The sequence below is a fragment of the Stegastes partitus genome, unplaced genomic scaffold (genome assembly GCF_000690725.1).
Source record: "Stegastes partitus isolate 25-593 unplaced genomic scaffold, Stegastes_partitus-1.0.2 Scaffold409, whole genome shotgun sequence".
NCBI lineage: Eukaryota > Metazoa > Chordata > Actinopteri > Pomacentridae > Stegastes > Stegastes partitus.
Window position 1 is genome coordinate 429118 of NW_007578140.1, and position 27222 is coordinate 456339.

At 42.8% G+C, this 27222-nt stretch overlaps 1 protein-coding gene across 3 annotated transcripts; it reads right to left on the reverse strand.

The window, feature by feature from the left end:
- Positions 1–373: 373 nt before the first annotated feature.
- nacc2 (NACC family member 2) lies at positions 374–27222 on the reverse strand. Of its 3 annotated transcripts, none has more exons than XM_008285580.1 (7): positions 26930–27222; positions 6980–7160; positions 6112–6879; positions 4447–4623; positions 2870–2975; positions 2539–2636; positions 374–2440 (listed from the first exon to the last, which is right to left on the reverse strand). In XM_008285580.1, the coding sequence occupies exons 2-7, from the start codon at positions 7089–7091 to the stop codon at positions 1905–1907; spliced, it is 1797 nt and encodes a 598-aa protein (XP_008283802.1). In that variant the 5' UTR covers positions 7092–7160; positions 26930–27222; the 3' UTR covers positions 374–1904. The 3 variants fall into 3 exon arrangements, with proteins under 3 accessions (XP_008283802.1, XP_008283804.1, XP_008283803.1); XM_008285582.1 differs by lacking the exon at positions 26930–27222 and adding an exon at positions 8334–8700; XM_008285581.1 differs by lacking the exon at positions 26930–27222 and adding an exon at positions 8231–8324.

A 27222-nucleotide genomic window follows, 5' to 3' on the forward strand; every position in this document is an offset into this window, starting at 1 on the left:
AAGAAAACGGTTACGACAAATGCAGGTTAAAGTCCCTGTCCGACATGGTCTCACTCCCCCTTTTCCAAAATAAAAGAAACAGTCATCGTCAGAAAGACCTGTTGTTTCTTTCCAAACCCGCAATCCCCCCCGATCAAAGAAACAATCAGGGTGATGAGGTGGAAATTTGCAGTCTTTTTTTTTTGTTTAGTCCAGGCCCATTTTTGCCAAACTCCTCAGTTTCCCACCCTTTAACCTTCTTAAGTGCAAATGCAATAAGCCAGCATAAATTGCTCTTATAAGTTTTATTCAATAACTTACCCACCCCCCCCCCCCCCCCCCCCCAAAAACAAACAAACGAAAACAAGGATGGAAGCAGGACTGTGTAGTCTTGGTGCATATCACTTCACCACATCGAGGCGGAACAGTGCTTCTCTCTTTTGCTTTTTATTCTTCTACCACTCAGTGTAGTGCACTTCTTCTTACTACTCCGTATATTCAGTCTCCTCTACTTGTGGTGACAGCACACTCCGTAGTTAAAAAAAAACAAAAAAACAAAAACAAAACAAATTAAATTCCAATTGATACTGTGTTAAACACAGTCAATCCCAGGTCACACCCAGGTCAGTTCTAACATGTGTCAGACTGAGGTCAGATCCCACTGAGGTCAGATCTTGCTGGAGAAAGTCCTTTTGCGTATTAATGGCATATCTCGAGGCAACAGTAGCTGATATCTTATTTAGATGCAGGTTTGTGGCTTTGTTGTTGTTTACAATAATTCTTTCTATCCATTGTTTGTATTAATGCATGCAAGCTTGGATTTTAGTGCACGTTCTTGTTCACGTCTCTCTCTGCATCTCCAAGACAGAACGATGTAATTTAAAAGGTTTTTCTTTCTTTTTTTTAAACAGCATTGTAACATTTCTTTCTTCTTTTTTTTGTGGACAGTGTATTTTAAATACATTGATGTGGATATTAAAGGAGTCGAACATGTGTGCACGTGTGTGTGTGTGTGTGTGTGTGTGTGTGTGTGGATGGGAGGGGCGGTCTGGAGCAGACACAGGCATCACATTGACAATCTAATCCAATATGTCACGGGCGAATATGCATGAAAAACAACTCCATGTGATAGATTTGTTTTCCAGACTGTGGAGAAGCATTTAACATTTGCGGAAAACCATATCGGAATTTTTCTATCACACACCTGATGTGCTGATTTGGCAAGGAGGAAAACTGTTTTGCTTAACGATGCCAATACAGTACGCGACCTTTAAGTGTAATACAATCTTTGTAATATAGTTATACATAATTACTATACAGTAACGTACTGCAAAGTGGTCGGACGTTGCGAACACGGCTCTTTTCGGGGAGCTGCGTCTCTCTGATCTTTCCTTTTCCAAGGTTACACGGGTTATTTTCAGATGCTGCTTTCCAAGAAAACGGAATCATTTTACAAACCATTATACCACACTCCATAAACTGCCAACAAAGCAGCTGTTGCTTTTGTATTGCGCTGAAATGATGAATCATTACAGCCATTTGTTCTCCTATCAGGCCTTTGTAATATTGCTGTGGGTGCTGAAATACAGAGTATATACTGGCTATACTGAGAAAGGGGGTGGAGCAGAAAGGGTCGATTTTCTGAATGTGCAAATGCCATGCCTGTGTCTACTTCTACTATCAGTGTTCTATTTCCACTATCAGTCAGTACGCGAATACACAAGCACACGTGTGCGCATGCATGTGTGACAGATTCCTGTATAGTAAGATCTATGAGTGCAGCTGTTTGTGCTGAAAGATTCTCGTTGAGGAAGCACAGAGGAGAAGTAAAGAGTGGTGGACGAGATGTTAGAGTAAGAGAGCAAGCAAAAGAAAACGTGGTGTTAAACAGATTTCACAATATGAGAGGCAGCCCAGAGGGACATTCACTGTCCGTTCACCCTCAGACCTTGTCCAAAACTTTCCCCTTCCGGCTCAGGCGGCGTGTCGCCACAGCTGCCCGCCTCGGCTCCCGGGATCAAAGTCGGCGCCCCCAGTGATCCGTCCACGCCCTCCAACCCACCTTCATCTTCATCTTCCTCCTGTTCCTCTTGGACTACTCCTTCACCTTCACCTTCAGCCTCTGCTCCAGCTGCCCCAGCGGATCCAGGGCTGCCTTCCGTCAGCGGTGGGTGAGTCCTGAGAGGGTCCTTGCGATCTGGGTACAACCTTTGCTCTAAGGTCTTGAAGTCAGGCTCAAAGGGGAGGGAAACCCCCGACTGAGGGGCACCCAGAGCGAGGCCCAGACCTACAGCAGCACCCATGCCCATCCCTGCACGGTACACCTCCATGCCGTCGGGCAGCATGGACTTGATCTTGGGCAACCATCGCTTGCGGACACGCCTCGCATTTGTGCACATGTCAGCAGCAATCACATTCATTTCACTCTCCTTGAAGTTAGGGTTGAAATTTTGACAGTAGACTGTGGAAGACAGAGAATAGCAAAGTCCTTATTGACAAATTGCTCTCTTTGCAATATCTATCACATTTATCATTAGAAGATCTGGACAGTAAACTTACGTTTGACAGCGTTGAGGACCCTGCTGTCCAGGGGTTTCCTACTGGGGTCACTAGTAGACGAACGGATGCCTGTCCCACAGCTATTGGCTAAAGTGTTTCTGCAGGGATACAGAGTCAACACCAGGGGGCAGAGTCAGCAACAGGCACATACAGCAGATAAACATGGGAATACACACAACTAACCGCATTGCACAACATGGCCACAGATGGGGTGTGAAAGTTGGTTTGTGACAACAGAAGTAGTGTCGGAGTCATACACAGAACTCAGATTTAAGGGACCGATAGAAACTGTTTGATGCAACCTCTTCTTTGACCGTGTCTTTGTACTCACCTATCAAAGAACGTGGCTAACAGGCGGCGGAGCAAGACTTTGTGTTTGATGCCGGCACACAGATGACAGTTCATCAGCTGGCCTCGGGTCATGAACACCTGTGTACCTGTGTGGCACGGAGACAAAGAAGGAAGTTGCTGAGAAACACGTTCACACTCCAACCAGTTTCTTTGCTTTTAAAGACTTCTGTCTGTTTGTTCCATTTCCCAGGTTATCTGTAAGTCTGTTCTACATTTTAGGTGCATGTTCAACAAGTTTCAACTGTCAGAAGTAGAATCAGAAATTTTGAGAGGAATAGTAGATCAAATACAAAACACATTTTTAATTTACTTGGTTTTGTTTTCTTTTAAACACCATCTTTTTCACATTTAGGCATTTTGCATCTTACACAAAGACCAATTACACATTTTCACAATGTTCCCATCTGTTCTTAATGAAATGACATTATGATTTGATTGAATTTGACCATGTGGTAACTTTCTGAACTCTTGCACCAGTCCACATTTTCATTACTGACCACATCTTGCATGTGAACGTTTCCTTGTGTGCAGCTGTGTCTGTCTTTAAATTACACTAGGAACCATTCTGACTCCATTCTTCTGTCTGGACGGATTCAGCACTAAATTGATTCAATTTTTTGCCACGCTCCATTGTAGAAATTATATGACCTACATGTTGAGTGGTACCTGTTCTCTTTGAAAGTCTCTGGCTCGACTGCCAAGAGCGATATCTGGTAGCGAGACCAAAGAGTTCAGCTTTGTCTCATTATACCAAAACAATCTTTTTCCTCGTCCTCTCGGAGCTCTGTGAGGGCCATTTGGCAAACTCCCGGCAGGCAGTCATATGCTTTTTACTCCAGAGTGACTTCTGTCTAGTCACTCTTCCATAAAGGCCTGATTGATGATAACTGCAGAGATGGTTGTCCTTCTGTCACAGTCTAAAATCTCTGCAAAGAAACTCTGCAGCTTTGTTTGATCCCTTTCAGACGGGCCGACACAGGGACGTGGGTCAAAGCTTCTACGGCAGTCAGTCTGAATAACTCAGCGTACCCTCTCCTGACCTGAGCTGAATGCGGGTTCAGACGCTCCCTTGGTGAACAGATTTTATTCAGTGACAAGGGTTTAATTTCAAAGTATTGACTTTAGAGCACAATTTAACCCCAGCGTCTCAATTATATGCTTCAGCTCTAATGTATACTGAAATTGCGCATGCAGCAGAGAGAAGGCAGCCTGTATACATAGAGTTCATCCTTATTACCCCTTATTATTAAAGGTCACTGGGTTGTAGATAAAGTCACTGCTCTCTTCACTCAGTCCTATACAAGCTCTTTTTGATTTTGAAGTATTTCTATTTCACGGGGATGGAGCTCTCTCACCTTCTGAATTTATTAGTTTAAATTAATTCAATCAGTTACATTTATTTTTGTAAGTATTGAATTTCAAATGATCTAGAGCGGAGATATGAATATTTTCCAAGCCCGCTGCATATCAATCTCTGGGAAACTGTATAATGTGGGGGAGTAAATGTATACGAGTGGATGCATGTGTAGGTGTGCGTCTGTGCATGTGTGCGCCTACCAGCTACCAATTCCAGCTTCTCCCCAGGGTCCCCCTCAGTGTAGAGCTTAGGGTGGCAGCGGTAGCCTATCTGGCTTATGAGGCTTGCAGGCAGCGCCACCAGGTCCCTGCGGATCAGCACGCAGTTGCGGTTCTCCAAGGCCAAGGGCACCGCTGCCATCTCTGGCTTGTCCTGAACTAATAAAAGCAAGGAAGAACAGAATGATTTTAGGGAAGAAGAAAAACAAAACACAAAAAAAAAAACACAAAAGGTTTTATGTTACACAGAAAAACAGGAAGCGATAAATGTGTATGTATCCATCAGTCTGTTAGAATATAAACTAGAAAAACAATTGTTCATAGCTACCTACTGTGGCAGCATCAAAATAGAAGCTATACAGTTTAATTAGTAAAGCAGGTTGTGGTAATCTCATACAAGTTTTTTGTGTTTCATAAATGTTTCAGAGCATTGCAGATGTATCCTGGATAAGTCATGATGCTGTATCAGCAACTTGAGTTTTGGAGAGGGACATATCCAAAACTGGGTGTCGGGTTCACACTCACAAAATGTTTCCCCCCCCGAACCTCTAAGATGACTCACACACGCATGCACACACATAGAGAACAGGAGAGATGAATCCATTAATTGTCACACGTATCCACATGCTGAAAAAGTGTGAATTAATCTATTTGGATGTGCATAGACACTTGTGCCAACACACACTCTGTCACACACACACACACACAGAGGAAAGATGTGCATAGGTCTCAAATATCCTACAATGTCACCCTGGGGTGCTCTGACTGATTGCAGATAGAGTGGATTTCATAAATATCTGAAACTCTAGAATTTGACAAGCCTGTGTGCTGCCTTTGAGCTGCAGGATGTGAAGAATGATGGAGCGTGTGCACACATGTGGGTTTGCGACTATCCATCGGCACACGGTCTGCGTGCTTATGTGAATGCCAACACAAGTGACTATACTGTCTGTGCTTGCATGTGTAGGAAAGTCTACACAATTCTGAAATTGAAGTAGAAAATCATAACAAAAAAAAAAAGCCGTACAGGCCAGCTGTTGAAGCTGTGATAAGGAGAGTGTTGTTGGTCACGATGTACTCCAATCATAACTCCATAAAGCTATCTTTATGCTGAGAGAACCCACACACACACTGGAGGCACAACATCCTGCTTTTTTAAGATGTGCAAGATACATGATTTATGAAAGATTAAATAATGTAACTGGGAAGCAATGAATGTGCATCGTTTTTTTTTTTTTAACACAACACACACAACAGGTTTGTAAAACTGTACATTTATGCTTATATTTCCTGCAAGTCATGCTGAGTTTTACTTTGAGATTGGTCTGATAGCAAATGAATTTCCTCCATCTGAACCAAGGGCAGTTGAGAAAGAAATGCACTTAGTTAGATCTTACTTGACTAGATGGATAACATTGAAACATCCTTGCCATTGAGACTGTCTTTTAGTTCTGGACTTGAAAAGTAAACGCTGTAAATACATGCTGTAGGTTAGTGTGGTGGAATGAAACATCCTTGAGTTGGTTGCAAGAAAAAATTGAAAATTACTTCAGGACTGTATTTCAAAAGCGTAAAGCTTCAGTTTGATACGGACTGTAACACCTTACAAAGATTTTATAAATGTATGAAACACAACGTAATACTTACTTCCATAGGGGTTGGCTGAACGTCCATAGAGATGACTGTAGGCCTCCTCAGTGATCCCGTCGTAGGGCTCTTCCTCAAACTCCTCATCCTCGTTCTGGTAGGACGTGGGACTGTCGGTGGTGGGCAGACTAGACGCTCCAGGACTGGACCTTTCACCGCCTGCTCCTCCTCCTGCTGCTCCACCTCCACTGACCCCTTGAAGGTGGAAAGGAGGCATCCCGGGGATGGGGGTCCCTCCAGCCGTTGTGTAGAACAGCGAACTGGCCCTCGCCAGCCGACTCCCCAGCTCCGAAGACGAAATCTTGCTTTGCGTTGAGGGTACTGTCAGGGGCGTCGGATCACCCCCCTCGAGTTTAATCTTCCGTTGCGGCATGAGCAGGGATGGAGACCAGCCCGGGGTCCCCAAAAGGGCGGCAACTGCAAGACCGTTTCCATTATTACAAGGACTCTGTGGCTCAGATCCTGTTTCTTCTAAGGACCCTGCTGTTTGTGAGTCACAGTGAGGTGAGTTTGCCTTGAACATTAGGTCCATGCCTCTTTCAACTATATGCTGAATTTGGAGGTAGCCAGCTGTGTACATGACCACTAGCTGTTCACTAGCTGCCATTGTTAGCTTCCCTGTATAGCAGAAAGTGAGGATCTGCTCAAAGCAAGCAGGTGTGACTGAGGAAGGCAACTCAAACTGGGTCTTGGTAGAGCTGCTGAAGAGGTCACGAAAGTAGAGGCTGCTGGCAGCCAAAACGGCTCGGTGGGCTTTGAAAGCCTGACCTGTTTGAGAAAAGAATGTTCAGAACGTTTATAAAAAAATCCAGTATTGTTTCACAGTTGTGCAAATAATATAAAATCTCCAGATTTGCCGCGAACCAACCTTTGACCAGAATGGATACATCACAGTAGTGTCCCAGCAGGCGCTGCTCATTAAGGGAGCCCAGAACCGTGGCTCCAAAGTTCGGGATCTCCACATGGAGCAGCTGGGACATGTTGGCCGCAAGGGAGAGGAAGATGGAGTTTCAGATATTCACTGCAGACTCTGCCACTGAGAGAGGCATCTGTAAAAAACAAAAAAAAAGAAGGAATAGAAAATGCATTGAAGAAGCGAAATACAGTGACAAAAAAAGGAGTGAATAGAAAATGCGTGAAAGATGAAAAGACATGCCAGAGGGAGGTAGAGAGGCGAGAAGAAAAAATTGAGAGAATCTTAGGAGGAAGCAAAGAGTAAGAATGAAAATAGAGTTGAGATAAAGTGAGAAAAGGAATACAGTTAAGGGAAAAGTGAGAGGTGTGTGAAAGAAAGATGGATATGTGGAGATAGTGGGTGAGAAAGTAGAGGCAGGAGAGAAAATAGGAGGAGTCAAGTCACTCCACAAGGGGAAAAAAAAAAAACAACTAACACAATGGCGTGCCTACTGTACATAGAATGTTGTGAAATATCTTAAGGCTATGTTGTTTTACATCACTTAAATTCCAAGAAGCTTGGACTCATTCCATGTATTGCACTAAATGCATCAACAACAGTTCTCCCGCTGCATGGACTTTGATGACCTGAAAGTCCGCCTTGACAACAACTTTTCACAGGGAAGAAAAACCACACTGAATACAATCAGTGTTTCATTCCACACTGTGGAGACTCTCCTTGAATTTGCTGACACGATACGTATGTCAGCGTTTGTCCTCGTCCCAAACTCGGGGCTGGAGGAAAAACAATCCAATAGCCCGACACACAATTTCATCTTAACTTTGATAGCTCCTTTAACTCCTTTTTCAGTAACACGCTCCAGGCATATTTGCACCTCCTTTCTTTCCCTGAACCTTGTATCATTGTTTCTGTCTCCCCACCAACCCACACACACATACATATACGCACTAGTTTCATTATTGAGCAATGCTGCAGAACAGTTTCCAGGAATACAAACTGAAAAAAAAAAAAATGTCACCGCCTCTTTCTCACATACACACACACTTTCTCTCTCCCACTTCATGCACTCCATACAGACAGACATGCACTCTGGCTTACTTACATAAAAAGTGTGCATGCACAAATACACACACACACACAGACACACACGCAGTACAGGCTGCATAAGGAAATTACTGTGTACTCTGGCATAGAAGCACTCACCTGGAGAAACCAGTATATGACTTTCCCCCTTTGCTAACAGTCTCGTACACATGCACAAATGCACAAAAAAAAAAAAAAGAGTGTTATCCCAGACAGTTCTGACCTGTGTAAGCCAGTCTTCTGGTTCAAACACACACAAACACAGCAGCAGCAGCAGCAGCAGCAACAACAGCAGCAGCAGCAGCAGCAGCAGCAGTCAGGACCAGGACAGAAGAGGAATAGTTAGAGATGGAAGGAGAGCACTCTGATGTACTCCGTCTGGTCGACTCTTTCTTTCACTTAAAGTGTCATTCCCACTGCCTCAAAAAAGATGATTCCCTCTGCTGTCTGACTGACTTTTTCTCTGTCTGTCTCTCCCAGCCTATCTTCTATCTCTTCTATATCCTCCAAAGCCCCATTCTCTCTGCTCACTGTCTGTTCTAGCACTGTCTCAAAGCCTCCCTCTGCCTCCTTGTCATTATCTCTCTCTGTTTCTCTCTCTCTCTCTCCCCTCTCTCTCTATTCTCCAAGGGTTGAATTCAACAAGTGCCGCTGTAGAGAGAGAGAGAGAGAGAGAGAGGGAGGGAGAGGGAGGGAGGAAGAGAATGAGATAGAGAGAGAAAGAGAGAGGGGGGGAGAAAGAGAAAGAAAGAGAGAGCAGAGCAGAGCAGAGCGAATCAATGATGAAAGGAGTGGGAGGCTCGGTGTGTGTGTGTGCGCGCGAGAGTGTGTGTGTGTGTGTGTGCGCATGTGTCTGCGCGCGTGTGTCTGATCAATGCAGTATCTATACGTCGCAGGGAGTGGGAGGGAGAGAAAAACACAGGCTACAGTTACAGACGGAGACAGAGACTGGGCAGAGCTAGAGAGTATCAAGGGAGGGAGGGAGGGAGTTGAGACAGAGAGAAAGTCATTTGAGGACAGTACGAGTAGAGAAAGACAATTAGGTTGAAGCAACTTCTGCCACTTGCCCCTGGACACAGATGTCTATATGGTCCAACGGCAAACGGGAGGAGAATGACTAAGACAAAAGAGAAACGCTTTGCAGAGGTCACAGCCGGCATTATAATTAATTAAGACATCGAATAGTGAAACTCCTGAAATCCCTGCTTGACACAAGTCTGGAGAGAATGCGTCACAACTTGGTAAAGCAAAGCTTCGCTAAAATGGAAGCTTTACTATACACAATGCAATAATCCTCTAATCCCACCAAAAAAAATGTAGAATTGAAAAGATTCATCAAAAAAGAAAACACACACAATCTGCCGTGTCAAGGTATTTCCCATTTTTCTTACAATCTTTGTAAGACAATAGTTAAAAAAAAAAAAAAAAAAGGAGGTTTTACTTTTGAGCAAGTGTTGTGTATTTTCTCTGAATCATGCAAGGACATCTCTGCCAAACACCTACACATAAACAGAGAGCAGTACTGTCTTCACGCAAGACTATTTTGTATTGCTACATGAATTGATAAATTAAATGATTAATTTACGCCTCCGCTTTGGTAGCTCGGCTTATTCAAGTGACATTTCTGTGTTTTCTGTTGTTACTTTTTTGGCCGGCGCATACAAAAAAGGCCTCCCTACGTGCTTCTTGATGTGGATAAGAGAGGACAGGAGCCAGATGTCACCGCCTGTGACAGGACAACAGCTAAGAGAGAAAATACAACAGCTATCAAAGAGGATAAGTTCCAGAAAGATGTGTGTGGGAGGGTATAAATGCAAAACTGCTGCTACGGATGAGTAAGAGAATTTTTACAGTATGTGTGTACATACAAACACGCACACACACACACACACACACACGTAAATGTTGTGTAATCCTTGCATGTCAGAGTAAAGAAAAAAAAAAAACAATAGGGAGAGCTCTCTGACTGCCACGCTGCATTTTAGATGATGAGACATAAAGTAAACCTTTCTGTAAATGATTTCAAAATCTCATTCCATCTTTTCACCGCACAATACGCAATCTGTTAAAAACATATAAAGCTGATGCAGAGCTTTTTTTTCTTTCTTTTTTTTTTTTAAATATCTGAGCGTGTCCCCAGAAAGTATCAAGACACATTGCGCTTCAGTCTTTGCCAAAGAAACCTCAAGTGGAGAAAGTTGTGCTAAACTGAGCAAACTTTTACTCTTCTGTCACAGCGGAAATATGAAAGGGAGGATATCACAAAGCACTGAATACAGTGAGTCAGACTTTGGTTTAGAGAGCTTTGCCCCAGCAGTGTGATATCTGCACAGCACATATAGGCACACATGAGTGAGCACACACAAAAAGCACAGTCAAACGCAGGAGAAACAAATCCGCAAACACACTAATGCAAACAGACATATACACAGTCCTCGGCTCTCACACGCCAACACACAGTCAGGTAATCTCCCCGTGCACACTCAGCAATACACATTCTGTTTGTTTGTCTGTCTGTCCTTCTGTGAACCGGCCAGACTGCCCGTCCGTCGGTCTGTCCATCACTTATTGTAACTACCGTGTCCTTACATCGCCTCTCGCTTCTCCCCTCTCCCTTTTTTTTTCCTCTATCCTTCCCGCCCTGCATACCACGTACCCACTGTCTCTCTGCCAATTAATGCACACAGGGCTGCATTGCAGTGAGGTTGGCGCGTGCCACGGCAGCAAGCACAGTACAGAGTCTACAGACATGCATGTACGTGCCAGCCAGGCAGAGTGAGAGGGAGAGGAGGGTAGAGGAGAGAGGGAGGGAGGGAGGGAGGGAGGGAGAGTGAGGGAAAAGAGGAAGAGGGAGGGGGGGAGAGAAAGAGCAAAGGAGAGTGAGCGGAGAATATGTTGAGTCAGGCAGACAGGACGGTGGAGTGCCACATTGCACATACACTCAGCCGCATGTTCATGTAAATGTATGCACGAATGGATACGAAACAGAGCTGTATGTACACGTTCATAATGGGAGTAAGTGCAAAGGTGCGCGGCTTCACACAAATATAAAAGTGCACACGCACGCAAACATGCACATGTAAATTCCAACCTCCTGCTGCCTGCATTAAATATAGACTTTGCACATCCCTGATAAAAAAATATAAGGCATGAACTCCCTCAACTTGTTTGTCTAACGAGGGATTATATGTGTGTGTGCGTGCCTGCCTCTCTGCACCTTGTGTCCTCATTTCCTACTGAGTCTGTTTGCATTTCCATGTCAAAGTTTCTCGCATAGGTACCAAGGCGTGTTTTTACAATCATCATTATATACCCGGCTGTGACTTTTGGCACTTTACGCGACACATGCATGCGTGTGTGCGTGTGTGTGTTTGTGCAGACAGAGTCTGTGCGTTTAGATATGAAATTTGAATACTGTTCTGATTGCCATTGTCTGCTTTGTTGGAATGTGTTACATCCATTTTAATCAAGGATTCATACCTACGCACAGTGTTATTAACTGTAGCAGCAGGTCCAGGCATATTTGAATAATATGAAGAAATGAGACGATTCGCCAGATGGCAAACAAACACATGCACACGCACACATACACACAGATTGTAATTACTAGTTATACTGTAGCTGCCCACTAAAGGACAATAGTGTAACATTCAAACATAAAACCATAAAAGTCATACGCTGCTGTGATTCATGCTTTCGCCATTTTGTACTTTGTGGAATACTTTGAATAAGTTCAACGTGGAGGTAAAGTTAGTGTCACAGGATGCAGATCACAGAAAGTCAACTAAACCAACGTTCAGGAGACATTTTTATCAAGGCACAGGAAAGCAACAACGTTAATTAGCAGCTCGTTTAAAGCGCAGCAATCCACGAAAAAAAAGCGAACTGGATGAAAATTTTGAAGTGAGCCGAACAGGAGCTCATCCTTCCTCCCTTGCTTATGTTGTCTCTATACAATCTCAATATGAACAGTCCCCTCGTTATAAATATTCAGATCCTGCAGTTGTTCTCATGTCTAAAGTGTACCAGACAACAGATTCTATCCACGTTGAGACGGCAACGCTCCCTGGCAACAGTTCTACCAATCGGGAACGAGCGGGTGTCTGCCTGGGTCTGTCTGAGTATCATTATGGGATGTCGAGAGAGAGAGAGAGAGAGAGAGAGAGAGAGAAAGAGAGAGGCTCCTTATCACTGCTTATAATGCAACATCATTCTCTGTGTATAGACCCTGAAGTTGTCTGCACATAGTCAGGATCAAAATCATCTTTTCTTAAAAAAAAAAAAAAAAAAAAAAAATCCTATTATTATTCATGCAGTTATGTAACAAAGAGACAACTATGAAATGATTTGTTGTGGGCTGAATATTGTCTGGTATCTTTCCACTTGTATTCACTCAATATGCACCAATAATGTAACTCGTGGTCTGACGAGGGAAAAAAAAAAACACAACGGCTGAATTTCAGTTCTAACTCATGGAACAATGTTGTCTGATGCAATACAAAAATGACAATGTGAGCATGAAGTCAAATTGAAAATCGCATACCAGGGCGGAAGGGTGTGACGTCAAACCAGAATCATCACAAAACATCACACACAAGTTGGGTTTTTTTTAAAAGACACTGCTGCTTTATAATTTATATCCGGCTCACTTCTGATTTTGTCGTGATTAATACCACGGCTTGGAGTTTCTGCTCTTGCGGACTGGACTGTAAGCTCACTAGAACTTTCCAACTCCTAGTTTTATATAACACCACAACAGGTTTTTTGTCACTCAAAGCAACTGCGGCTAATATTCTATAAAAACAAAGGGTCAAATGACTATGTGTGAAGTATAAGGGGCCACTTGTGGTTCAAACCCACAGAGAATTATTACCAGACTTTACAGTTCCTCTCGGCTCTACATCCGGCCTATATCTAAATAGTTTTGGTTCACTCTCACCACTCGCAGCATTGTTTTGGTCAAAGCAGATGACTGCTTTCACCAAATAATATCTGATAAAGCCATTGAAATCTACCAAAAGGCAGACAGAATAGCAGATAAAGATATGTTTGGCTGAGAAGATGGTGGAGACCAAAAACAGAGCACAAAGGAGAAACTTATTTGGCCACATGACCAGACATACAACTTTAAATAATTGTATTTTTTTTGTCCAAATCTTCGGGATGTATTAGTGTTTTAGTTTATTTGAACAAATATGTCTTCAGTTTTGAATCACCTACACATGTCTAGCAATTAAACTGAAAACAGAAGTATGAGCAAACTTGTACGATAAAGAGAATCTAACCTTCGGAAATTTGATTAATTTCATTTACTGCATTTGTATTATGTCGTCTGCTGCTACTAACTTTAATGGTCACTGTTTATCTCCCTCTAACATCCAACAGCCAGCGGCTTTTGTGTGATTCACACAAAAAGAACAATAACATCCATCCATTCATTTCTACAACTGACTCTTTTGTGTAGTTTCCAGGGGACTATCATGCACACACCTACTCGCAAATGTACTGTGCATGTCGTATTAATGTGCAGCCATTCTGGGGAAAGAAACCAGCGATGAAGCAAGTTGACAACCACCACCTTTCATCCCAACAAAAAGCCCTGACATTTCACAGTGGTCGGGGACACTATCAAACATAAAAGTTGTGACAGAAAACTCCTGTAACAGCGGACTACCTGTCAGTTCGGCCCGCAGTCGCGGCGAAAACCAGACGGAAGAAGAGCATGTACAGTACGTGTTCGTGCATGTGTGTTTGTGAGTGTGTGAGTGCGCGAGTGATCCTCCTGGGGCAAAGGCTTGCTAATGGACTCCAAGTGGCTGTGGGAGGTAAACAAACAAACATTAGCAGCGGCTACTACATCACACCAAACTCTGGTGACTAGGACACTGGAAAGACTCCGTGCACCAGTGCACACAAACACGTCAACCCACATAGCTGTGCACATACATGACAGCATGTGGGCATACAGTGGAGAAGTGAAAAGGCAGTGATGGATGACGGGGAGAAAGAGCACGTAAGGGAGCTTAAATTGAGAGAAGTGCGAGTGGATGCGAGGAGATAGACGACTAAAAGGAGGGGAGGAAAGAGGGAGGGAGTGCGTGTGTGAAAGATGCAAATAGAAAACAACAAGAGAGAAGTTGACGAAGCACAGTCACAGGGAGGAAAGAGTTAGAGAGGAATAGGGAAATGAGGCAGAGTGACAGAAATGTAAAGCTCGAAAGGAGTTGTGTAAAACTGAGGCCAGAAAAGGGCTAAACAGACTTAATTGGCTGTACTGATCATATTTCCACTCAAAATGTGACCATCATACTTGGTATACGGTGTAATTCCATTTTAAAGTGTTTGGTGCCCATTTTTCTAAGCAGGGCAACAGACAAAGCCAAGTCATATCGACAAACTGACACTTTGTTCTAATCAAAAGAGATTCCACCTCCACATTAGTGACTCTCAAATGTCAGCTCCACCAAAGAGGCTTCCCAGATGGCCGTTTTCTGAGAAGGAAAATCCTACTCCATGACAGAGAAAAAGGAGGAGGATACGACATGCAGGTTTGGACTTTCAGTTACATTAAGCTCATTGCAGAACCACGAGGGCATGCGGGTCATTCCAGTTTATGGCAACACATAAGTGTGACGTTAGAGCTGCAGAGAAACTCAGGCCTCGGATTCACGCAAGACTGAGATATTTTGAACAAACACTGACACAAGACCAGAAATCCCCCCCCCCCTCAACTTTCAAGTTAAAGGGAAACTACGTAAGCAGCACAGGAAGAAAAGAAGGGAAGAGAAAAAGAAGAATGAATGTGTGTATGTTAGGCAGCAGCAGCATTTGCGTGTGTGGACACAAAGATACGGTTTGCTGCGCAATGACTGCCATGTGATACTTCTTATTTTGGGACAGTTTCTAACTAATAAAGCCTTTACATTGGCATCAGCTTGCAGCTGCCTTGTGACCTTGGGACACATAACTGTATATTTTCTATGAGCCTGAGGGTCCTAATTTCATGCTGGCACGCACTGATCCTCTGCCAGCAAAGTATCAGTTTTGATGGGCTCAGGCAGATTTTTTTTCCCCTTCTTTTTTTTTTTTGACTGAAGGGAGGAGCAGTTCACGTTCACCTCAAACACCCCCCGAAATGACCATGAAGTCAAATTAGCACGACTCTTCCAACAAAGACTGAACATTATAGCCTCAGCGCATGTCGGATTTATCTGCTATCTGTTACAGCTACACTAAATTCCACTAATCTCTTAACCGAAGTACAATTAATTTTAGCGACGTGTTCCTAAAACCTGGCAACACTGAGTATAGCTTCATCAATCAAGCTGCAGAGGAAATAACTTTTCCAGGTTAAGAAGCTACTGTATGTGTATGCGAACAGATAAGTGTCCAAGTTCATAAAAGTGAACTCAAGTTAAAAGAAACATGATCTGCCCTTGGCATCACAGTAGGGAAGTTTTAGTCTTGCCTTGTGACTCTTCTTTGACAAGGGCATCAGTTCACTCTCGGGAGAAGCTGTTGTGGCATCTCAAATGTGCTCATTTCCAAACTGTGATTGTGCCATGGCAGGGAGTGTACGGGCTTAAGAAGGAGCTAATTGGTTGTAGTCGATGCTGCAGAGCACCTTGATAATTTATTCTTGCAAGTACAATTACAAATCAGGTGTGCCACTGTTAGTGCGCTAGCGCCCTTGGCCACATGACACCGAATAATCAAGTGAAACACAGAGGATTTGTGCAGTTCCTTGTACTTCTGATTCATTAACACAAGGCCTTAAAATCTCATGGATGTCTTCATGGCCGGACTGAACTCCTAAGAAGGCCTTGGGCAAAAATGTGCTAATAGGCCCCTATTGATCTTCAGTATACATAGCAGTTTTATCATGTCCTATGTCATCAAGAAACCAACAAGAGCTCTCAAGCTGGCATGGCAACTATTTGGATAAGTGAATAAACAATGAAGTCACTTTTTTAGGAACAATGCCAAAAGTTCTCTGGTAGCAAGTTCGTAAATGCAAATATTTGTTTTTCTTTCGTCTCTTAATCACTTGACACACAGAAAAAAATAAAGCAATTTTATAAAACACGACTCCGCAACAACGGAGCTCAATAAAACAGAATTAAGGTATGAAAACTGAATTTGGATACGAGTTCGCTCTTCAGAAACTCTTGCAGTTGCCCACTTTGCACTGCAGTTGGTAATCTAGCCTCAGATATCCTCTTTAACATGACCTTCATCTGAGGACACAGGGCCATGAGATGGCCTGCTGAGTGTCACTAACTGTCACACAAGGACTAGAATTAGGTTAAATTTGACAGGAAGCCTGTATGTTTGCGAGTGTATGTGTATCAGCTCCATGCATTTGTTCCAGATGTGATTTGATTTTCATGGCGCATGAGACAGTCAAACACGGGGAAAATAGAATGAATCAGCATGAAATGAAAGCACATCAGTGGTGATCCTGTGCCATGCAGAAACAGACAAACACAAAAAGGAAAAAGTTAATGGAAGGGTGGGATTATTCTGCTTTTACTTGTGCTTTGTTTTGACATATGTATTTAATGTCAGTTGAACACTGACCTAGAATTAAGACAATAATACAATGATTACTATTAAAAAATGTGTGGTAGTCCCTGCTCTACCTAGGGGTGACCAATGAAAATTTCTCATAAATGAACTAAATTTGTGTTTCAGATCAGTGCTACGTATCATATGACATGGTGTGTATCCTTGAGGCTGGACAAACGCATCAAGTTCACTGTCTGTGCTGGCCCAGTGCCATGCTTCTTTGGGAACTAGTGCTACCAGCTGTTGACGAGTGGTATAGGGCAAAACCAGCAGCAGGGGTGTGCAGCGTGTTGGCAGCCGTTGCGCACATTTGTCAACGTTGCTGACCAAAAAAATGTACTGTATGCCTTTAAGGTTAATACTATATGAAAGGCATTTTAATTTTTGTAGTTGTTTTACCACACCTAACATTCCTTTTCCGCTCACCTTTTGTCAACCCATGTGGTTGGCAGGAGTTTCGAATAGTTCCAAATCACGTGATCTCACCGTGGCCTATGATTGGGGTTTTTTTTTAAACTTATTTTTTGGCCTTTTTGCCTTTATTAGATAGGACAGTTGAAAGAGAGACAGGAAAGTGGGGGAAGGGATTACAGCAAAGGGCCATGAGAGGGATTCGAACCCAAGGCCGCTGCATTGGGGACTATAGGCCCTGTACATGGGCCACCAGCTCAACCAGGTGAGCTAAAGCGGCGGCCATGCGGCTTCTTTAATAAACTTGTACATAAACAATATTATATGTGCTACTCCAAACTGCAATGTACATTGTTATGCTGATGACACTATTATATATGTGACAGACTTTTCTCATCACCTGGCCACTGCAAAGATACAGTCTGCTTTCAATGTATATCAGGCATCTTTTGTCAAACATAAAACAGGGCTTGTTTTAAATTCTGACAAAACAAAACAAATGATAATCTTAAGACCATCCAAGACGGTCCATTCTGCTATCCCTATTCACCCTCTCGAGGGCTTTCAAATTCAAACTGCTCAATCCATCCATCCTCCCATCAACACATTGCACAAGAAGTGAGGTACACCCTGGACAGGTTGTCAGTCCATCACAACTGTTAGATGATGTAAATACTTGGGAATTTGGCTGGACCCTAGTCTCACATGGTCAGACCATTCTCTAGTGCCGACACAGCACGATGTAGAATAGCCTGTCTGCACCTCATTGTCATTTGGCAATAGGAGAAAAAAAGCAAATCACAATCATCTTAGGCAATGCAAAGCACACAACAATGATGGGAGAATTGTTTTGGTAGAACATTTGCCTGAATGGAGACGAGCATTGCCATAGAAATGGTTAAATCACAAATAAATAAACAAACAAACAAATAACATAGCAGAGCTGCTTTACTGCATGAACCAAAACTTCCTCAAAACTGGTAAGTTGCTTGTCCAGAGGTTATTGTTGCTGTTTCCCATACTGAAGGCTATTTTTAAAAATGGTAACATATAGACAGCGGACGGGAAGGTCAAAGCCGCGAGCATTGCACAGCCAATGGTAAGCTTGTACCTGGAATTTACATCCAATGAGTCAGACAAGCTGGACATTAACCCCCCTTGATCATCTGACTAGGAAATTTAGTTTCAAAGTTCAATTGTCGAATGCAAACAAATCCCTCTTCTGATTGGCTAATCGGTAGACCACTGTACAATCTACAATTATGCCTCATGTTACCTCTGCCTCGATACTCTTTACTCTGTATATCACATTGTGTGCTGCTTTAGGACAGGTGATAAATTCCTCTGCCACCTTTGCATCTCACATGAAAAGCTGGCACGGCCCTGTTTAACCACGGGAAGGGAATGACGCCCTACAGGAAAAACAGCGTCTTATACAATCATAGCATATGCCATGTCAGGACATGGAATATTTTAAAGCCAAAAGGATTTCAACCACAAACATGTTTTTCTGTTTTACCTTAAGATTTGTGACGTCTGAGAATGTTCTATAAGCATTGTGGTCTTGGTCTGTGACAATTGTTTAGTCAAACAGGTCAAACAGCTGGATTTGCCGTTTTAAACTCATCTAAGGAGCTTCTTTGGCTCGTTGGGGAGTTCCCGGGCATCAATCTGAAACACCTTGATGTTTGTTGGGGGAGTTTCAAGACAATAACAGACACATATGAATTAGTTTGAAATGTGTATCAATATGACTGCTCAAGAAATGTGACAACAGAGCTAAAAGTTATAGACTGTTGTATTTCTAATTAGTGATTCATACGGGGGGTTTTTTTGACCACCAAGATTGAAATTGTCTGAAAATGAGACATGGTAGTGGTTCTCCAATGAAAGAATTACTTGCTATACAGCAACAACGAAAAAAAGGAAATATAGCTAACATTGCTAGAAAGGCTCATTCAGATTTCTTAGCCTTTTAGCTGCTCGGGCACGGCTCCATCTATCAGACTAAAGGGCTTTAAAAGCTCTGGTCTTTTCTGATTATGAAAAAAAAAATCTCTTTGGAAAAACAACAGTGCAGTCTGAAGTTTAAACACCATTTAGTTGCTGTCATTTAATGGTACTTTTTTAGACTCTATAGGCCATTTCAGGATCTCAAAAAAAATGGCCCCAAGTTGAATTCCTTCTCAGGGTTATAGCAGGTAAGTTTTCACTTGTTGGAAACACATGGCCTATTCAATAAAGGTGGATAACAGCTGCAGCAGGAGTGTCAATCAAACAGGGCCACGCAAGGTGAGAGCAATTTAAAAACACAGAAGATTAGGTCTCTGATAGGATTGTCACACCTTCCAAGTGTAAAACCAGGTTATAAATCCTAACCAGTAAAACTGCTGCCTTCCTCCCCCCCTCCTCCTCCTTCGCTACAAGGTGTTTTTTCTGCATAAAAAGTACACCGTGGAACCGAGCGAACAACTCGAATGACAAATTGTATGTTAAGTTTCCAGAGCATGTAACGCCAAAGCGAGTAAAAGAGCGAGTGACGGGAAGAGAGTGACACAGAATTAGAGCGAGAGGGGGGAGATATGGAGAGAATAAACATGCCATTTTGATCACCCCGCGCTGTTGTTTCTGAGCTGAATGTTCTACAGTGACACATGTGTGACATCAGAGCAGCCCAACATGGCTGCCAGAGGAGCCCGGTGCAATGCAAAAATGAGGACACATCTTTCAGCATCAGTGCCCCACTGTCTACAGACAGGAATACACAAACACACACACAGACACACACACACCCACATGCAGACAAAGACATACAGAGAGCAGCTACCCACAAAGACTGAGTGCCCCATGTACATTTTTTTCAATTAGAGCAGACAGAATGCTTTAATTCATCTCCCTGCATGAGAAAGAAACAACACGGGAAGGAAATGCTGTTTGATATCATGATTAGAGAAAGTGATTCAAAAGAATGTCTCATGACATGAGGCGAAGATTTCTCATGATAAAAACCACAATGTCGTCTAGTGTTGAAATGCAACATAAAAGACGGTTTGTTGGAGCGCACAGCAAGACATACACATTTATTTTGAGTGTTTACACACACACACACACACTCCCCCTAACCGACCCTCACCCACACACACACACACACACACACATTCTTACTGTGACCTAAGAATCTTGCAGTCAGCACCGCACTAAGCTAGCATACATGCGCTCAAATAACATGTCACCTTGGATAACCTCGTCACACTGTTGAAACACTGAAACGGGTTGTGGCTGACCTATGCGAACGGTGCTGGGTTATCTCTGTCTCAAGCCAGAATTGAGTAAACAACAGCGAAATAGGAAGCATCCTCTCACGGCATTAAATGCCCTGGAGTTTTTCGCATTACGTATAGAAGTATGCATGTGGGTCAGGCAGTTGAGGATGAATAAAGTATGCTTGCAAAACCTGTACTAGTGCCCACGCACACACACACACACACACACACATATAAAGCAGTATAAGAAAGGTGTGCTCATAGTGCCTCCAGATCAGTTTTAATCCTCACTTACATGCTTTTGCTGTTGCATGATCCTGAGCCATGCTGTCACAGTTAAGACTCTTCCTTAGAAAGATCAAGTTTTTTAATTACTTTTCCGCAAGTATGGGTTAGGTTATTCTTGTTAGCGGACTTCAAAATGAGCTTTCTTTTTAATGAATGTATGATTTGTTTAAGGCATTTGTTCTACATTTCGTTAATTAAGCTGTGAGCATTTGCTTTCTTGCTGCGAGTTACATGAGAACACTGATATGATTCTCATGTCTTTATATGAAGTTACAGCCAGCAGCCGGTTGGCTTAGATTAAAGAGTGGAGACAGGGGGGGGAAACAGTTGGGGAAAAAAAAAAATCTCTCTTTAAGCTCACTAATGTGACATCCAGCTTGTTTAATCCGACCAAAAAAAAAGAAAAAAAAAAAACAAAGTGCAAAAAAGACAAATTGTTGTGTCATGAGGGATTATGTGCTGGACATTTTTTTTAGCCAAGCACTTTGATTTCTTAGTTTCTTGACATCATGTTTAGTATGAATGAAACAACTGAAATGTAATGTTAATTATTGAGCTTTGGAGGTGCTGGTATGTGGATTTTTTTAACCTTTAAACAGAGGCGGGTTAGTTCTTTCCTTTTGTTTCCCTTCGTAACACTAAGATGACTAAGTGGAGAGACATCTTGGTGACAAAGAAAATATATCACATCAAGCCTTTTCTTTCGCAAAATCAGACTGCATGAAGAGATAGACAAACTTAGGACATTAAAAGAAACCCCCCCCCAAAAAAAGTCAAGGTGAGTTTCAATTCAAAGTGGCCTCCACCTTTTCTCAGGGAACACGACAGTCACGAAAGCATCAGGTAGGTAAAGCTGTGATTTAGCAGTAATTGCTAACACATGTTAGCTTTGGAAATGGGAGGCGGGGAGGGTGGGCTGCCTAGTGAAAACCACCCGCCTCAGATTCCTGTCTTTTTCCACTGGTCCCTACCAGCATTTCTGCCAGGGTGTAAGAACATGAAGCGCACATACAGGACAGGTCATCGCCGCTGAGGAGGGGAGGGGGGGGTCGGCGGATTGGCTTTCCCCACTTATTACCTTGTGCGCTAATTAGCCAGCTTTGTTTACAGGCAGGAGTCTTGAGAGAGGCTTGAAGTTTGCAGCAATTTAATTATGTACAGCACACAGCAAAAGAGCATGGAAAATTGAGGTGGGCTGCGAGGATAAATGCCATCCACAGCGCACAGTCTCTCTCAGTCTTGTGTGTGTCTGCGCGATTCTGTTGGGGTTTATTTATGTGTTTGTGAATGTGTGTGTGTGTGCGTCATCCGCAGAATTATAGGTTTGACTTTCACTGTTAGTCTAATGTCCCTTCAGTCCAAGTCCACAGAATTGTTCTGATCCGACTCAGGCTACTGTCTTCAATGCAGCCTTTTTATATAGAGAGAGTAAAAGGTTAAAAAGTTGTAAATGAAACATACGAAGGGAGACCTTTTTTAGCTTTTGAGAATTGCTCTGAATCCGTGTTACGTCACAAAGCAAAACAAGCTCTCAATAAGGCCAGATAGCCTTGAGGAACTATTAATGGACCGATGCCACAGATGCCGTCAAACGAAGCAAAAACTGCGTTGACGATAAAGTATCATGAAGTAAAAGAAATCAAATTCGCCATCCTGTTTGAGAAAGCGATCTCATGACCGTTTCAGCAACACATCCTCGTCATACTTCTCAGCACTCTATAATTCTCTGCTATGGCTACGTGCTTCTATTCATGCTGAAAATACTTGGAACAATCAAATGTGCACATGCTCCCTTTCTCTTTTTTTTTTTTTCCCTTCTACTCGAGCACAAATGCACAGACATGCACAATCGCACACACACACACACACATACACTCTCGCGCAACACAGACACGACATTCATGCCATGTGATCTTGCTAGGCATTATGCCAACGGCCAAACATGTCACTTACCAGAAATCTCTGAGACAGAGTGAGAGAGTGAGAGAAATAGAGAGGGAGAAATTCTGCACATTTGTCAGTTTGTGAGAGCTCCTTGTAAAGAGTAAGTACAGTAGCCTACATACACTGGGAACATGAGATTTAGCTGCTACAGTTATCTGCAATGTAGTGTGATGTGGGGGCAGTCAATTCTGAGAAAAAAAAAAAAAAAGGGAGAGAGAGAGAGAGACACGTGATCTCTGAGATCTAATGTGGAATTGTTCTAAGGAACATGCCATGTTTACTGTTCATTGTCTAAATTCTTGGAAGGCTTCCTGAAAAGCACGTAGCGAGCCAAAACAGCTCAAATCACTTACATTTCAAGATTCCTAATAGCTTTCCCTGATCCTCTCTTTCTCTCACTCGTTCCCTCATTATTTTTTGCTACTTTTCGGCGTGTAGAAAATGTGCATTTGCGCTCGCAAGACGACAATAGATGTGGAAAACGAAGAGCGTTTTAGAAACTGTAGACTCGTGGCTACATCCTTATGCCTGCGTGCATCTTAAAACTACAATAGAAACATTCAATACATGTAAAAGGGGGCAAAAAAAAGTCACACAATTTCTCCATATCTTTCATCTTATCATCGGATCTGTTTATCTCGAGGGTGGCAGAGAAAACACACACAACTACCAATCTGTTCCAAGAAGAAAAGAAAAGAAAAGAAAAGAAAAATCTATGAAATGGGAAATGAGTTCGAGGAACTCCCCAACGCCTGTTTCGGGGTTTTGGCAATCACCTTTAATGCCATCAACATGTGGCACGCTAATAGTTTTTGCTGCAAACCGATGCTGCTGCATGCAACACCAAAAATGCAAATCTCTTTTTGACAACTGCAGTCCAAACACGACTTGATGTCTCGCTTTAGATTATTTTCTCTTTTAATGACTAAGCTCTTGTGCCATCGATTCAGACGGGGAACGTTAGCGCACCGTGTAGCCGCATTAGCTCGCAGACAGGCCAGTGAAACATTGTACATTTGGGCGTAATTTAGTTTATCTAAGTAAATTTATCTTTCAGCAGCGCTGCCAAAGTCACTCATTTGGCAGACAATGAAGATTTGATGTGACTCCAAACCTAATTTCGGCTTTGATAAGGAAATACGCGGACAAAACAAGGTCACTGAGGCCTCCAACTTTGTTTACTATTTATCCGCTTTTCATGAGTTTAGAATTAAAACCTCTAAAATCCCACGCATGAGGCTGAGATAATATTACAAGCAATGTTTGTATCTTCCAATTGCTTTGGGTGGTAAACATCAAACTCATGAATATAAGGAATATTATCGTGACAAGCGCGGCCTGTTCCACCAGAGAAGACAACCAAGCTCTTTTTACTTTTAATCATCCGTTCACCAGAGGAAAAAAACAAAACACATCCATATATATATGTGGAAAAAGCTGAACGTAATAATCAAGCAGGCTTTAATTGTAATAAAAACCTGCCTCACACCTACACAAGCAATTAGACATTAGTGTGCACCATATTTGTCAAGAAAATGCAAATAAAATCCGAATTAGCTTCAAATAAATATATAACTCGCATCTCTAACAGCGGTTCCATTATGTGATCTCCTGTTGTACATCTTTACCGGATTTCTCCGGCTTAGCATTCAATAGAAAGACATTTCTTCGACTGTTTTGTTTCACTAAGAGCAACCAACAAGCCTGAACACACCGGCAGCAGCAGCAGCAGCAGGCTTTTATCCATCAAGGTTTAACTTGAGCGGGCCCTGCTAGAATGTACAAGGCTAATGTATGAGAATATGATGTATGACTGGTGCCCTGTATCGCATACCATCAGCGGTGACTCATCACTGTCTCAGGAAAGGAAAATTATAGACACATAAACACACTCCCCACACAGGCATACACGCATATACAGAGAAAAAGTGCAGCAGGCAGCGAGGGCGCGCACCAACGAGGCAAGCGCCGGGGACACACAAAAAAAAACGGTCGCTATGCTGTGCATGTAGTTGAAATCAATAAGTGACTTTTTAACATAGCAAAGGGTGCGAATCTGTAGCTGATTTTCACAGCCAGTGGCAGCATGTTTCTCTCCTGAAGGGTGTAGTAAATTGCAGTTAGGATTAACACTCGTCAACTGTTAAGCAGTAAAAGATGTAACAGTAAGAAATCACCTCTAGGCGCTTTTCCTCCAACTGCTCCGCATGTTTACCAAGTGATGGTTAATGCTACCTTGTGTTTCCTGCAGGAGTTTTACAGGAACCTGACCAGGAGTCTTTCCACGTGCAAGACAACATTAATTCTGCTTATTTATGTATTTAACCAAAGCCCAAGCGAGAATCTCACTGTGTTTTTTTTTCCTCCTTTTCTTTATTTCTACCAGCGTCCGCATCAGTTCGTCGTTCTCTCTCTCTCCTTGACACTCCCCACTTGCACACAGCCCCGGGCCCCCTTGTGGAATGCTGTATAGTGAGAGGCCTATGGAGGAAGGGCATCCCGGGACACAGAGAGAGCACACACATGCTAACACACTCACTGACGCACACACACACACACGCACGCACACACACAGAGACAAATACAGCTGTTGAGAGCCATCACAAGCCTTTGGCAGATGTCCAAGTCAAAGACGAGTGGTGTTGGAAGGCCTCCGTTTACAGAGAAAGAGAGAGAGAGAGAGAGAGAAAAAAAAAAAGTCCCACATTTTCCATGTATGTTGTTTTAAACACTGAAGATAGAAACTTGGCAGGACAAACTCGCACTACCCCAGTTCCTTGTAGCCGAGGGTAGGTAACAGAAACTTGCCTTGATAAAAAAGCTGTCTTATGTGTTGCCTTGAGGCAGGTACACCTATGGATACATATCGATTTTCAGAGTTACATAAAGTAGGAATGCATCTTATTCCCAGCTATATTTCTACACGGGGAGAAGCAAATGGCCACTAAAATGCCGGGATTGTAAAATGTGAACTTCACACTTACTTTGCCTAAATGATTCATAGGCTTTAACTTTAACTGTAGTTTAAACATCCCACCTGTGCGACACCTGTTGGGAGACCAGGATGCTGGATATAATGTGAGTTACACACTTAGCGTGGGTTGTTATCTCTTATGACAACGATAAAAAGTAGACTGTAAAAAAAAAAAAAAAAGCAGCTTTAAGTGCTTGATTTTTTTTTTCCCTTCTTCTTCTTCTTCTTTTTTTTTTTTTACACAATCATCTTGCCAAACAAACCACACAACAGTGGACCAGACAATAAGCAATGACAGCACAAGTGACAGAGAGAAAAAGAGTGCTGTGGGGAAGGAAAGTGACAGGAAATGAAGAAAACTGCCACAAGTTAGTTGCCGGCTAGCCACACACACTGACTGCACCCATGTACAGACAGGAGAAAGGGGAAGGGGGGGGCGGTACTGTATATATAGCCAGATGGCTCCTGCAGGGTTCAGGTGAGGTAAACACGAGCCACAACTGGCAGATCTGACACGACAGCACTACAGGAATAAAGAACCAACCTTGCTTCTCAACTTTTTTGATTTCAACCTTATATTGTGATCATTTGTTTTTTTGGCTTCGCTGAACCAATTTGAGCCACAATCTTCATGAGATTTCACAGCTTTTTGAGTGTTACAGTCAGCATTGGAGTGAGATCTTTAAAAAAAACACACACAAAAAAAATGGAATTTAAAGACGCAATTAATATTCAGAGGCAAAAACTGCTTATGTGTGAGGATTTGAGAAGCCATTTGGATCATATTATCACTATAGGAACTCTACACTTGTGACTGCAAAAGTGGTCCTTGTATGCAACATATAGCATTAAAATGGATGAATTGGGTGGAGGGGTTTTTCTGTATGTGTGTGTTTTGACTTCACCATGACGCAAGAGCGATCATATCGTGCCACTTTCACCATTCATAGACTTGAAACTAATGACAACACTATTTCCTGTGGTTAAGGCGCTGCCCAACATTAGGTTGCAATTTAGGTTGCAGTTATTATTTATTTAAAAAAAAAAAAGAAACTACAAACACTACCAGGTTAAATTCTCCTAGTGACGCGCGCGTCATTGGGAATCACGTATCGCCTTTTTACGCGTAAAAAAAAAAACCCACCTCACATTTCGTGGCATTGCTCCACAAAGTTCAAGACTCTTTAATAAGTAAGTTTAGCTGGTAGTTTGATCAGAACGGAGGATTTGCGGTGTAATGTCAGCAGAGGTGTGCGGCTCTAAAGAGGCAGAAGCGAGGGAGTAAATGCACGGTACAAAAAAACCTATGCGTCATACAAATCAGGCACTGTAAATATGAAGACAAGAGGAAAGGTGGGGGGATATATTTACCCGATACGGCGCTATTCCATAAAAATGCGGCTGTCACAGCTTGGCGCAGATCTTCTTCGGATAACCTACAAAGTTTGCGGGGTGTAAAAGAAAGAAAGAAAAAAAAAGAAAAAAGAACAGTAAGCTGGGCCCCGGTTTCCTCTCCTCGTCCGCTGGCTTCACTCTATCACTTCGGTCCTATCTTGGCCGCTCGTCCCCCATCTCTCTCTTTCTCTCTCTCTCTATCCCACTCTCTCTTTCTCTGCCCGCTTCTGTCCCTGTGCAGGAAGTAAACGCCGCTCACATGAACAGTA